This window comes from Thamnophis sirtalis, unplaced genomic scaffold (assembly GCF_051295495.1).
Source record: "Thamnophis sirtalis isolate CommonGarterSnake01/CBP01778 unplaced genomic scaffold, rThaSir2_p1.2 scaffold_9, whole genome shotgun sequence".
Lineage (NCBI taxonomy): Eukaryota > Metazoa > Chordata > Lepidosauria > Squamata > Natricidae > Thamnophis > Thamnophis sirtalis.
In genome coordinates this window covers 14,741,758-14,753,842 of record NW_028261389.1, presented here as the reverse complement: position 1 = coordinate 14,753,842, position 12,085 = coordinate 14,741,758, and the positions used below count along the sequence as shown (strand labels likewise).

The 12,085-nt window shown below is 46.1% G+C and overlaps 1 protein-coding gene across 1 annotated transcript; it reads right to left on the bottom strand.

Moving 5' to 3' along the window:
• Nucleotides 1-6,341: 6,341 nt before the first annotated feature.
• Nucleotides 6,342-9,654, bottom strand: TMEM121B (transmembrane protein 121B). The gene has a single exon (XM_014067747.2). It carries the CDS (start codon nt 9,579-9,581, stop codon nt 7,956-7,958), a length of 1,626 nt encoding a protein of 541 aa, XP_013923222.2. The 5' UTR covers nt 9,582-9,654; the 3' UTR covers nt 6,342-7,955.
• Nucleotides 9,655-12,085: the final 2,431 nt, after the last annotated feature.

Sequence of the window (12,085 nt, the reverse complement as noted above, 5' to 3'; positions counted from 1 at the left end):
CACTGAAGGTGAAAACTACTCCCAGCCTTTTGGCCTTCCAGAAGGGCATTAAAATGCAGTTTTACCATTTGGCCTGGGGCCCCTACGGGTGTGGGGTGTGTGTGCTTCTGCTGGGGGTGGTTGACCTGTTATTAAGACCTCAACCCCATATCATCCACCTCATTGGTTCCGTTTTTTTGCAGGGTTTTAAATCTTTATATGCCACCCAGAGTTGCCCAACTCAGGGAGATGGGTGGCATATAAATTTAATAAATTTTTTAAAAAATCAGATGTAGGAAATAGCCACAATTGCCCGAATGCAGCAGCTTTCAGTTTTACCCCTTTGGGTTCTCCATGGAGTGTTCTTTGCAGCAACAGAGAGAGTATTTCATAGCAAAAGTCTGTTGCCTCTGAAACATGCATGGTTCCCAAACTTGACAGTTGCCCTGACTACCAGTTGAAGCAAATAGTTGTTGTTAAAAGCGTGTGTGTGAGTGTACAAGTGCATAGATGAGAGAGGGAATTGGAAATTTATCTGCCAGAAATTATTTAGTGTGCAGAAAACACATCTATCGCCTGATTCAAAGTTTAGACTTCTTTTTAAAATTAGCTTCAAGAATCCAGATAAAGGTTCTTCAGAGTTAGATATAGGGGATTCTCGACTTTACAATTGGGATCAGAATTACCACTGCCAGCCAAGACAATTGTTTAGTGAGTCATGCCCGATTTTACAACCCTTTTTTTGCCATGATTAAGCAAATGACTGTAGTTGTTAAGGGAATCACAGCAGTCATTAAGTGAATCCAGCTATTCCCTCCCCCCCCCCATTGACTTTGCTTGTTGGAAGCTGTCTGGGAAGGTTGCATGCAGGTGGCAATCAAGTGACTTGGGATGCTGCACTATCATAAATACATGCAGTTACCAAGTGCCTAAATTTTGATCATGTGACTATGGGGACGCTGCAATGATTTTACCTGTGGGGCCTGGCTATAAGTCACTTTTTTTTCAGTGCTATTGCAGCTTTGAAGGTCACTAAACGAATGGTTGTAAATTGAGGACTACCTATACTGTTGAATACCTTTACATTGCAACTTTAATACCGTGTATAGCAGAGGTGAAATGCTACTGGTTCAGACCGGTTTGCCTGAACCGGTAGCAAAGATGCCAGCTGTTCACCAGAACCAGTAGTAAAAAAAATGAAAAACCGGCAAACTGGTTTTTCCAACAATCAGCTGTGCCGCGCGGTTTATATTAGCTAGAAAGTAGGATTTCTTGCTTTCTAGCTAATTAAATCGCATGGCACAGCAGATTTTCCCCCCACCCTCGCTGTTCACTCACTTGCCTGGTGTCCTCAGTAGCAGGCTCCGCCCACCCTCTCGGAAGTCATTTTTGCGCTCTGCGCATGCACGGAAGGTCCTGCACATGTGCATAGGTGGTGCAAGCAAAGCAAGCAAGCACGCTCACATTGCTACCAAACTGGTAGCAAAGATAAGTGGATTTCACCCCTGCTACATGGGAATTGAAAAGGCTATTAAAAGATCCAAGTACGTAGGTTAATTCAGTTCAAACTCAGTTAAAGAGCAGCCGCTGTGCAGGATTTGGGAAAAGTAATTTTCCAACTTGATTATCTTATGCTCTTCATACATTGTGAAACCTGCTTTCTTGCTAATTACATCAATATATTAAAGCAAATGAGCATGTGTTTTTTTCAACTAATGAGCTTGTAGCCTACTGGAAATTGCTCTGCAGTATCTTTCAATGTTTATCATTGATGTTCAAGCTGGTTATTTTAATTTTACACTCTGTCTTTTCAGGTGCAGCTTTTATTAGACAATTAAATTATGTACTATATTTTTCAGCGTCGCTGGCTTAATTTAAATTTGCAAATAAATGAATCCATATTTTTAGTAATGTATTAATCAGATTGTTTTGTTTTGCATTTGCATGTTTACTACTTTTGGCCAAGCTTGGAAATGAGCAGTTAGAGAATACCGAACAGAGGCTAAACCTGTTTCGTTTTTTACCTAAATATTTAAAGAGCAAGTATCCATTAGCTAAGTCAGAAAACTGTGGCTAACTCATATCTAATTATCTATATATTAGAAATAGGAAGAATTAATAATTAACACTTCAAGTACTTTGCATTTCAAAGACACAGTACATCAACGGACAGTTCACAATAACAATGTTATTCTAATAAAAGTTTGGAATATTTTATGTAACAAATCTTTTCTTACAAATGCCCTGAAATGATGGAACATAAAGAGTATTCGTCATTTTCTTCCTTAGGTCAGTCTTTCATAACCAGTTTTTACATAGTTGTAGCTGTTAGCAAGTTTCATGTCAAATTTAAATAGCTGTTAAAATATGCAAAATTTATCTTGAAACATTAAACTTCGTTATATATTTAATCCAATCTGCTCCGATGATCATTACCCAGAAAGTACCGATTGTCCTGGACTTACAGTGGTTCATTTAGTGACCTTCCAAAGCTATAACAGCACTGAAAAAAGTGGCTTATGACAGTTTTTCAGTTACAACCTTTACAGCATCCCCATGATCATGTGATCAAAAATTCAGAAGCTTGGCAACTGGTTCATCTTTATGACAATGCCAGTGTCCCAAGGTCATGTGATCCCCGTTTGAAACCTTCCGACAAGCAAAGTCAATGGGGAGGGCAAGTTCGCTTTACAACCAGGCTTAATAACCTGGTTGTAAAGTGATTCACTTAACTGTGGTGGCAAAAGTCATAAAATGGGGTAAAATTAGGATCAATTGTGATCATAAGTTGAGGACTACCTATAAATTATGTTGTTAGTTGAGAAGTCATGTCCGACCCATCTCGACCCCATGGACAACATTCCTTCAGACCTTCCTGTCCTCTACCATCCTCTGGAGTCCATTTAAGCTCATGCCTACTTCTTCGGTGACTCCATCCAGCCACCTCAATCTCTGTCATCCCCTTCTTTTGCCCTCAATCTTTCCCAGCATTAGGCTCTTCTCCAGTGAGTCGTTTCTTCTCATTAGGTGGCTAAAGTACTTGAGTTTCATCTTCAGGATCTGGCCTTCTAAAGAGCAGTCAAATTGATCTCTAGGACTGACCAGTTTGATTGCCTTGCAATCCAAGGGACTCTCAGGTGTCTTCTCCAGCACTATAGTTCAAAGGCCTCCATTCTTTGGTGCTCAGCCTTTCTTATGGTCTAACTTTCACAGCCATACATTGCAACTGGGAAAACCATATCCTTGACTATGCACACTTTTGTTGGCAGGGTGAGGTCTCTGCTTTTTAGTATGCTATCTAGATTTGCCATAGCTGTAATTATACATAGTTAAAATCTGAAACAGCCAGTGGAATATTGTAAATATCTTGTTTATCTGTTACAACAGCTAAACTTACGTATCTCTTGAGTTTTCTAAATGCATCCGTCCTCAGTACCTTTCTGTAGCTATATAATAACATAAGAACTTGAAGCTCTTATGTGGCCTTCAATCTAAGGTCATGATTCAAGTGAAACTTTAACCTCTACTGACTGCAGTGGAGATTAGCACAAACTCTAAGATTTGTACCATTGAAAAATGATTGACTTTGACTAGTAGGCATCCATTGCAGTGAAATAGCTAGGTCTACGTGAAGTGCTTGAGGTACCTATGTTATCTTATATGCCATAAAGCAAACATTTTATCTTGTCAAAGTGTAGAAATATTGCATATGGTTTCTCATGGCCCAAAGTCATGGTAGGTGGATAGTAAAGAAAATTCTAGTTTTGAAGAACTAATAAATTTCCAATGCATGTTTTGATAAGTATCCAGAGCATAAGAGGTGTTTTTAAATCTCCCAGCAAAAAGGAGAACAATAGAGTCAATAACTATCCAGCCAACTGCCAACTATGTTAGCATCTTATCTCCATATTGTATTTTGATACAAGAATTGGAATTGCCTGAATTCTGAGATTTTTGCTAGTTTAAAATTGGGAGGATTACATTTTTTTCAGGCCTGAATTGCAAATATTTAACCAGATACCAGCCAAAAATCCATTCTTTTTATTTTAAGAACAAAATCTTTATTTTTTTTTTAATAATCTGTTAAGTGTATGGGGATGCTAAGTTTCCTAGGCTATATAACTGTTTTATTTTCCATGGCATTGTTGCTTGTTTATCTGCCCTTGTCATATACTGGAAGTTTTCTACTTAAAACTAAGGGTGTGGGACATAGCTTCCTACAAGTAGTTGTAGTTCAAATTTGTGTGCTAGTTTGCAGTCAGCTATCATTTCAATTATGCCTACTTAAACTAATCCAACTGCATAACAACTTGCAGTCATTGTTATTTCAGTTAATATGTGTGTATCATTTTAAAATGTACAATATGGGCCAAGGTGTAATACTTATTCTATGCTATGAAATATGAAGTGATTGATGCTACAAAAGATTAGTCCAACTGCTTCAAAAAGGAACAATTGCATGTATTCTAATGATATTTGGGGGAGCAAATAGAACTTGGTATTTCTTTAGTAGGCAACTAGCATCCCCATTTAAAATATCACAGGGTTCAGGAAAGGGCAGGGAGAAGAGTGCACAGTACTTAAGCTTCACAATCACAATCACAGCACCAAGATTGTCCAGACAAATAGAAAGGAAATACTAAAAGGAAGGCCTCTGGCCCAAATTTTACACCACTATTCTTCAAAAGCTCTGCTTTGGGACCAGAATAAAGCATTAGTGAAAAAGTTAAACAATTTTCAGTCCTGTAATAACAGGCTTAGCAAACATCCCAAGAAGAGTTGTATAGAATTATATAATGAAGCACCCAACGGAGACCCTTATTCATAAATGATAGAGGAAAAAAGTAAAATGTAGTTTTAAAACTTAAATTGGAGGCCATTTATTCATTTTTTTTCATAATTAATAACTTAATGGCAAAGAATTGGGGAGAAAGCAGTGCTTCCCCCACATGCCATCATGTACATTTTACATCTTTTGTGGAATAGTCTTCTTGATCTAGCCAGTTTATAGGGAAAAAGATGTAACTTTACATTTCTTCCATATTATGTCCAATAATTTGTTTCTCTGAAAAAGTAAGTATTAACCAAAAGTGAGTAGGTGGATATTTTCTTACTTGCCAATCACTGAACATACCACCATTTCTGAGCTTCTACTCTGCAAGTAAAGTTTTAACAACATGGGTGGCTGAAAACAAGTTACTCTAAATCCACTTTGGAGCCTCATCCAAATTTAGAGGTTGTTTTTGTTTTTTTATCTAGCCCTGTTGAAGCCTGACTGCATTATGAAATGTTAGGACTCTTGCCAAGACATCCAAATTCTCAATTAGTGATCTTCACCTATCACATTTAATCCCTTATCGAATTAGTTTGAATGTATGAGGAAGCTATGTCACACTCATGAATTATCAGGTACAAAAAGGCTAATCCCAATTTTATTTGGCCTGCCTCTAATGGACATTTAGCAAGTAGAACTTAATAGACCTGAATGAAGGCTGTCCTGAAAACAGAGCACCAATTTATTGAAATCATACAAGGCTTATCCCAAGAGACATGAAAGCCTCAGTTGAAGGTTGTTAAGAGACCCTGTTATCACCGGTGAGTAAGCTGTTAATCAAGAGAGATGGACATTCAGGCCCCTCTCCAGATGCAATAAGTTTCAAGCACAGAGGTAGACGTCAGCAAAGGAAAGGGGAACACCTTCTTACAAGAGTGTAGGCAGCACCCTAATTCCAGGAACTTCCCCCAAATGGACTCTATCTCTGCGAGGAAGGAGAACAGCAAGTGTTGGTGATTTTTGTAAAAAAAACTTTTAAAAGGAGGTACAAGAGAGGGAGAGCCAGGGGTTCAAAAGGCAGGCATGCTGAGGAAGGCAAGGTCCAGGACAGTCGGCTCCTAAGTTACAATGATCAAGAATATTATACAGTCTGAAACACTTTGGAGCCTTGGCATCCAAGAGGAGAGGACAAAATCAAAGCAATGAAGGGCACTATGATTGTGCCTTTCCCCCACTCCAAAAATCAGCCTACAGTACATATGTGGCTGAATCCTTTGACACCACAAGAAGCAAAGGGACCTGCAGTAGATTCCTGAGAGGTGAATCTTAACTGATTTATGTGTTCTTATAGATGTTTGGGATCTTTATGCTGAATTTTCCTCCACACTGTGAGCCAAGGGAATGTAGAAAAGGAAATAATTGTTAAGGGGGTGGGGGGGAAATGTGTCCTTGATTTGCCCTTGGTCAAAGCAGCTGGTACAACAAGAGCACCTTGGAGCAGCAATGCTGAGGAGAGGCACATTTTTTTAAAAAAATGGCTTAACTCTCAAGGAGATGGTATTTTTGTGCCCACCCATCACTGCAGGTGATAACTCACATCCATAAGATTCCCACCCCCGCCAACCCTAGAAACAAGAATCTATGGGTAGAGATTTGACAGGGAAAAAGCTAAAATCCACATGCCTGACATGTCATTTTGACATAGAAATAATATTTACATCAGAGGGCCATCTGATCAGGATCTTCCTTTTTTTTTTTTTCATTTGGAAAATCCCCTCCATATCCTTAATCATAGAACTATTCCAACATAGCATCAGCAAAAAAATAATTATTTTCTTTCATTAGTCAGCATTGCCATCAATACTTAAGTCCATTAGGAAATCCAGGCAGGTAGGCTCGATTGGGAAGTGTTTAAAAAACCCAGGAAGGCAGCAATGTGGAAGCTGTATTTGTGTGGTTGCCAAGAGAACTACGTAGATATATTCATGATGTTACCAAGAGTCTGACTCAACCCAAAATAGATTTTAGCCACTACTGCAGGAGGGAGACTCTTAAGATACTGTACGTATGGACAATTTGAACAGTTTAGAAGAACATATCAGGCAAAGCTTCATGATCTTTCCCACAGCATGCCACAGAGTAGTTGGTTTGTCCCCAGTTCTCCCTTCATTGTAGGCATTGATGGCAGGAGGCACCTCAGCAAGGACAGGTGAGTGGGAAACCTGACAAGGTGAAGAAATGGAAATAATGTACATTCCCTCTTCCTTAGGAGGATAAGACTAAGAAGCTGCCGCTGTCTCCTTGATTGAAATCATAGGAGATGAGCAAAAAGGAGTCCGTAGCACAGCACATGAAGCAGCTTTTAGAATCTATAGAATAAATAGGGTCAGGTGTGTGGAAAGCAAATATTTAGGACTCATGAATCTAAATGGGAATGATTTTGTTTTTGATGAAAAAGCTTATTGCTGCCAACATTGGGCTAGTGAATACATTACCAGGATTAATTGGGAATGGGATGGGAATGCATCTAGTCCCTTGGAGAAGAGATATCCGTATACATTTCCAAAAGTTATATATGCTTATGATTATAAATGGGTGGCTAGAGAAGAGAATGAAGCAAGAAAAGCATCAAGAATGCAACAAGAGAGCCAAATCACAAGGGTTGTCTCTGTCCAGGCATCCATTTCATAAAGCATTCTACCCATCTTGACCACTGCTGCATGGACATTCTTGCCCTGATGGAATCACCACAAGCCAATGTTCACATTATCAGCCAAGTATCTACAGGGAAGTACTTGTGTGGCAATCTTCAAAAAGCCAACTGAGATAGGGAATGGATTTGTGAACAATGACAAGGATAGTATGGGAAAGCTCATAATTTAAGACTTAACCAAAAGGAAACTTCACAAATATATGGGGGAAAGGTATAAAGACTACAAACTAAATACAGGTTAGAACCCCTCTTTCCAGTTGCATTCAGTAAGTGACCAACACAGACACAGAATAGTAAATTTTGTGGGACAAGTGAATGGATGCCATCTACTGAAGGTGACCTAAGTAACTGGAGAGATTAAACACAAAATAACCAGAGTGGGCTGGGCACCTAAACAGGGTTAAGAAATAATAGTTTACAGAGGATGGGTGGGCAGAATGAAGGAAGCCCCCCACCACAGTCTGACTTTGAAACCCCTTTCCTTTGTCCTCAGCTCTGGGCAGTGACGGCCAATGTGTTGACGTAGCCATGGGGCCCCATGTCGTTCTCTGAGATGCAATGACTGAGCTGGCCAGCCCCGACGCCCGTGGAAAGGACGGGCACGCACTTGCCCTTGCCGCCCTGCCCGCTGGCAGAATAGAGAAGGTAGCAGGTCTCCATGGCCTCCAAGCTCCGGCAGGCCAGGAAGAAGAGGTTCTTGAACATGAAGATGGAGAGCGGCTGTTGGTAGCGCACCAGCAGGAGGCAGCGCAGGGCCAGCAGCGGCGCATCCAGGAGTCCGGCGGGGAGCAGCCAATGCACGGCCAGGCGGCCAGCGCCGGGAGCCCGCGGCGCGCTCAGCTCGTACAGCCAGAGCACGGGCGAAGCCAGGCACAAGAAATAGACGGCGATCAGTACGTAGCGAACGGCCGGCGGCAGGGGCAAGGCGGGCCGGGCCGGCTGCAGGAGCAGCAGCTCTAGGAGGGTGAAGCTGTCCAGCAGGTCCAAGCAGGTGGCCAGGAAGGCGGCGGAGGCGCGGTGCTGGGGCGGCGGCTGGGGCGGCAGGAGTAGCTGGCCGCCGCCGGGGTCGGTGCTGATGGCTCGCAGGAGGCAGTAGAGCAGCGGGGCCGAGAGGGCCAGCGTGATGCGGAAGCCCGTGGCGCCCAGCGGCAGGCGCAGCTCCACCAGCTCCAGGATGGACGTGCCCAGGATGAGCGCCGCTTTGGGCGTGAAGGCGATGGCGTAGATCAGCCAGGCCAGGTGGGCGTAGGCGAAGTCCCCGCTTCGCTGAGCGGCCCCCGCCTTGGCCCCCGAGCCCGCCCCGCCACCCCTGCCGCCGTAGGGGCCGTGACCCAGCAGCGGGTGCAAGGGCGGGGGCGGCGGGTGGCCCCCGACGGCCCCTAACGGGCGCTCCCGCCGACGGGCGCGGCTGTTGCGGCAGAAGAAGATGCTCCAGCCGGCCGCCAGCACGAGGTCGGTGGCGATCCAGCTGCACCAGTACAAGTCGGTGACGGCGATCAGGTAGATGTCCAGCAGCGCCCCCTGGCCCAGCAGCAGCACCAAGGACAGCGCCTGGTAGCCCCAACGCGGCCCCGACGGGCCGGCGACAAAGCCCCCCGGCCACAGCAGCCCGGCCGCCGGGGCCCCCGCCGCCGCCCCCGGCCCGGCCAGCGGAGCCCCGTACAGTTCGCCGGCGGTCATTGTGCAGCCCGTCGACGAGGAGCTGCTGAAGCCTGACGAGGCGCAAATTGAGGCGGCGGCGGCGGCGGCGGGAATAGCAACGACGGCCGCCGGCGAGGCGGGTTCCTGCGCCGGCACCAGCGGCTTGGCTTCCTCCCCTTCGCCGTCCTCGTCCTCCTCGCTGCTGCGGTCGCTGCTGCTGCCGCTGTTGGTGCTGGTGCCGCGGGTGCTGCTGCTGCTGCTGCTGCTCCGGGTGCGGGTCGAGGCCGAATTGGACACCGAGCCCCGCCTGCCCCTCCGGGTGCCGCCGCTGGAGCTGCTGGTGCTGCTGACGCCGCCGCCGCCCAGAAAGAGCGGCTGCAGATCCCCGGCGGCGGCGGGGGGAGGCGGCGGGGGAGCCTGGAAGGAGCCGGAGGAGGAGGAGACCGAGCGCTGGTTGGAGACCACCCGGTGCATGGTCAGCGTGGCCCCGCCGCTGCCCAAGGCCACGGGCCGGCTGGCGGGCCACAGCCCAACCCGCCCGGGCGGTTAAAACACACACACACACACACACACACACCAGCGACCCTGCCCGGCGCAGTCGAACCGCTGGAGCCGGAGCGCTGGGCGGGCGAGGCTGAGCGAATGCGGAGACCCGGCCTGGATCGTCGGGATCCGGGGAAACCCGGAGCGGATCCGCGCGGAGGAGGAAGAGAAGGCAGGGAAAAACGGGGGGGGGGGGCGGTTAGGACCGCTGGAGAGAGAGAGAGAGAGGCGGCCTTTTGAGGGTCCTGGGCGAGCGAAGCGAGTGTCGGCTCTGCTCTGAGGAAGCCGCTGCCGGCGAGGTAGGAGGACACTTGGGAGCAAAGCCCCCCCCCCTCTTCCAGCGCTCTTCTTGGCAACTGGGTGGGCGGCCTGTGGCGGCAGCACATGAGTCACTTGTTGGAGGGGGCAGGAAAACGTTGCCTAGCTGGAAAGAAAGCCTGAGACCCTGAGTATGTCCTCCCTCGTGATTTTGGGAGGGAAAAGATCCTTGTCCAATGGGGAAAAAAACACCTTCTCTTCCTTGAATTGGTTTGGGGGGGGCATGGGTGTTGGCATGGATGTGCTTTCAAGTCAGTCTGGGACTCCCTATCTGAACTTGTCCCTGCAGTTTTCTTAACAAGGGAATTTCCTAGAGTGGTTGGTCCAAGGTCTTCCACCCGACCTTGTGCCTAAGGCAAGACTAGAACTCACAGTCTTCAGGTTGCTAGCCTGGTGACTTAAACCACTACACCTGTCTCTCCAAGATTGGACTACAGTTTCTATGTCATCTCTAGAGAAAGTCTCAGGAGGGTGTCAGGTGGAGAAGGGTGACATCTGTATTAGATGCCTTCTACTTTACACTCCAAAGTTGGACCATAAGGAAGGCTGAACACCAAAGAATTCAGGCCTTTAAATTGTGGTGCTGGAGAAGACTCCTGCGAGTCCCTTGGACTGCAAGGCGATCAAACCGGTCAGTCCTAGAGGAGATCAATCCTGACTGCTCTTTAGAAGGCCGGATCCAGAAGATGAAACTCAAATACTTTGGCCACCCAATGAGAAGGAAGGACTTACTGGAGAAGAGCCTAATGCTGGAGAAGACGGGGGGGGGGGGGAAAGAAGGGGACGACAGAGAATGAGGTGGCTGGATGGAGTCACTGAAGCAGTAGGTGTGAGCTGAAATGGACTCCAGAGGATGGTAGAGGACAGGAAGGCCTGGATGAATGTTGTCCATGGGGTTGTGATGGGTCGGACACAACTTTGCAACTAACAACACTTTATACTCTTTAAGCCCAAGGGTCCAAATGGGGCTTCTTCCACCTTCTCAGATTCTCAGGTTTACTCCTGCCCAAAGCCATCTCAGAGAACTTAAGAAGGACATTTACTCCTGCCCATGGCTTTGGGTAGAAGTCTTTATCACCCTGTCCTCACCGAACCAGGACAGTCTGGTGTGATGCAATATCAATGATCCTGAGCTGGTATTCTTTGCAGCATCCTCTTGGCCCTTTGAGAAAACCTCAACCCAACATCTGGAGATCAGTCAGGAGAAACTTAGGCCTTCTATGGCAGGGCTCACCAACCTTTCTAGCTTTGTGAACCTGCAACGGTTTCAGCAGGGTGGAAGAGAGGCGATGATTCCTCACGAGAGGCAGATGAGCACACATGCGCAGCTCCGTTTGTACAAGCTGCACACCACTCACACAATGGAGCTTCATGCGTGCATGCACCAGTGTGGCCTGCTTCCAAATAGATCGGATCCCTATTCCCATATTCTATGGTATGTTAGTGGACTACAATTCTGCAAGACACAAAGAGGAATCCAAAATGTTTCAAGTATATTCAGAGCGTAGTAAGAAGATACCGTGATAAAGAAAAACATGAATGGGTGTTAGGATGAAAGAACCTGAATTTAGAAGTACGAGTGAAGGACCAAAAGATAAGTTCCCTTCTAACAGGGAGGACGGAAACCAAATACTTGTCCAGAGCACAATAGAATGAATCCAAAGTTTAACACCAGGTTCTGTAGTTTCTGTAGTTAAAAGTTTGGCATCTTACAATCTGAGATGGGGCTTCTATTTTCTTCCCCACAGACAGCCAATTCTCTTCAACAGAACAAAAGCTTCCAGCAAACTTCTTTCTGATGGTATAGCTTCAAAGAGAGGAGAATTATTCTTGCTCTGGGATTGGGCTAGGTAACCTCACATGAACATACCTTAATAGAAGCAGAAAGAAAAAGTCTACAGATCAATCATGTTTGGATCTAACAGGACTCTGTAGAACAGGAGTGTCAAACTCAAGGCTTGCGGACCGCATCTAGGATACTTAAATCTGGCCTGCGGGGCTGGCCTGAAAATAGCAAAGGACCAGCCCGCAGTGCCAAGGCAGCCAAAAGAGGGCATGGAATGCCGCATGTTGGGGGCCCCCGTGGCCCCCACGCGGCCCCGTCTCCCATTTTTGGC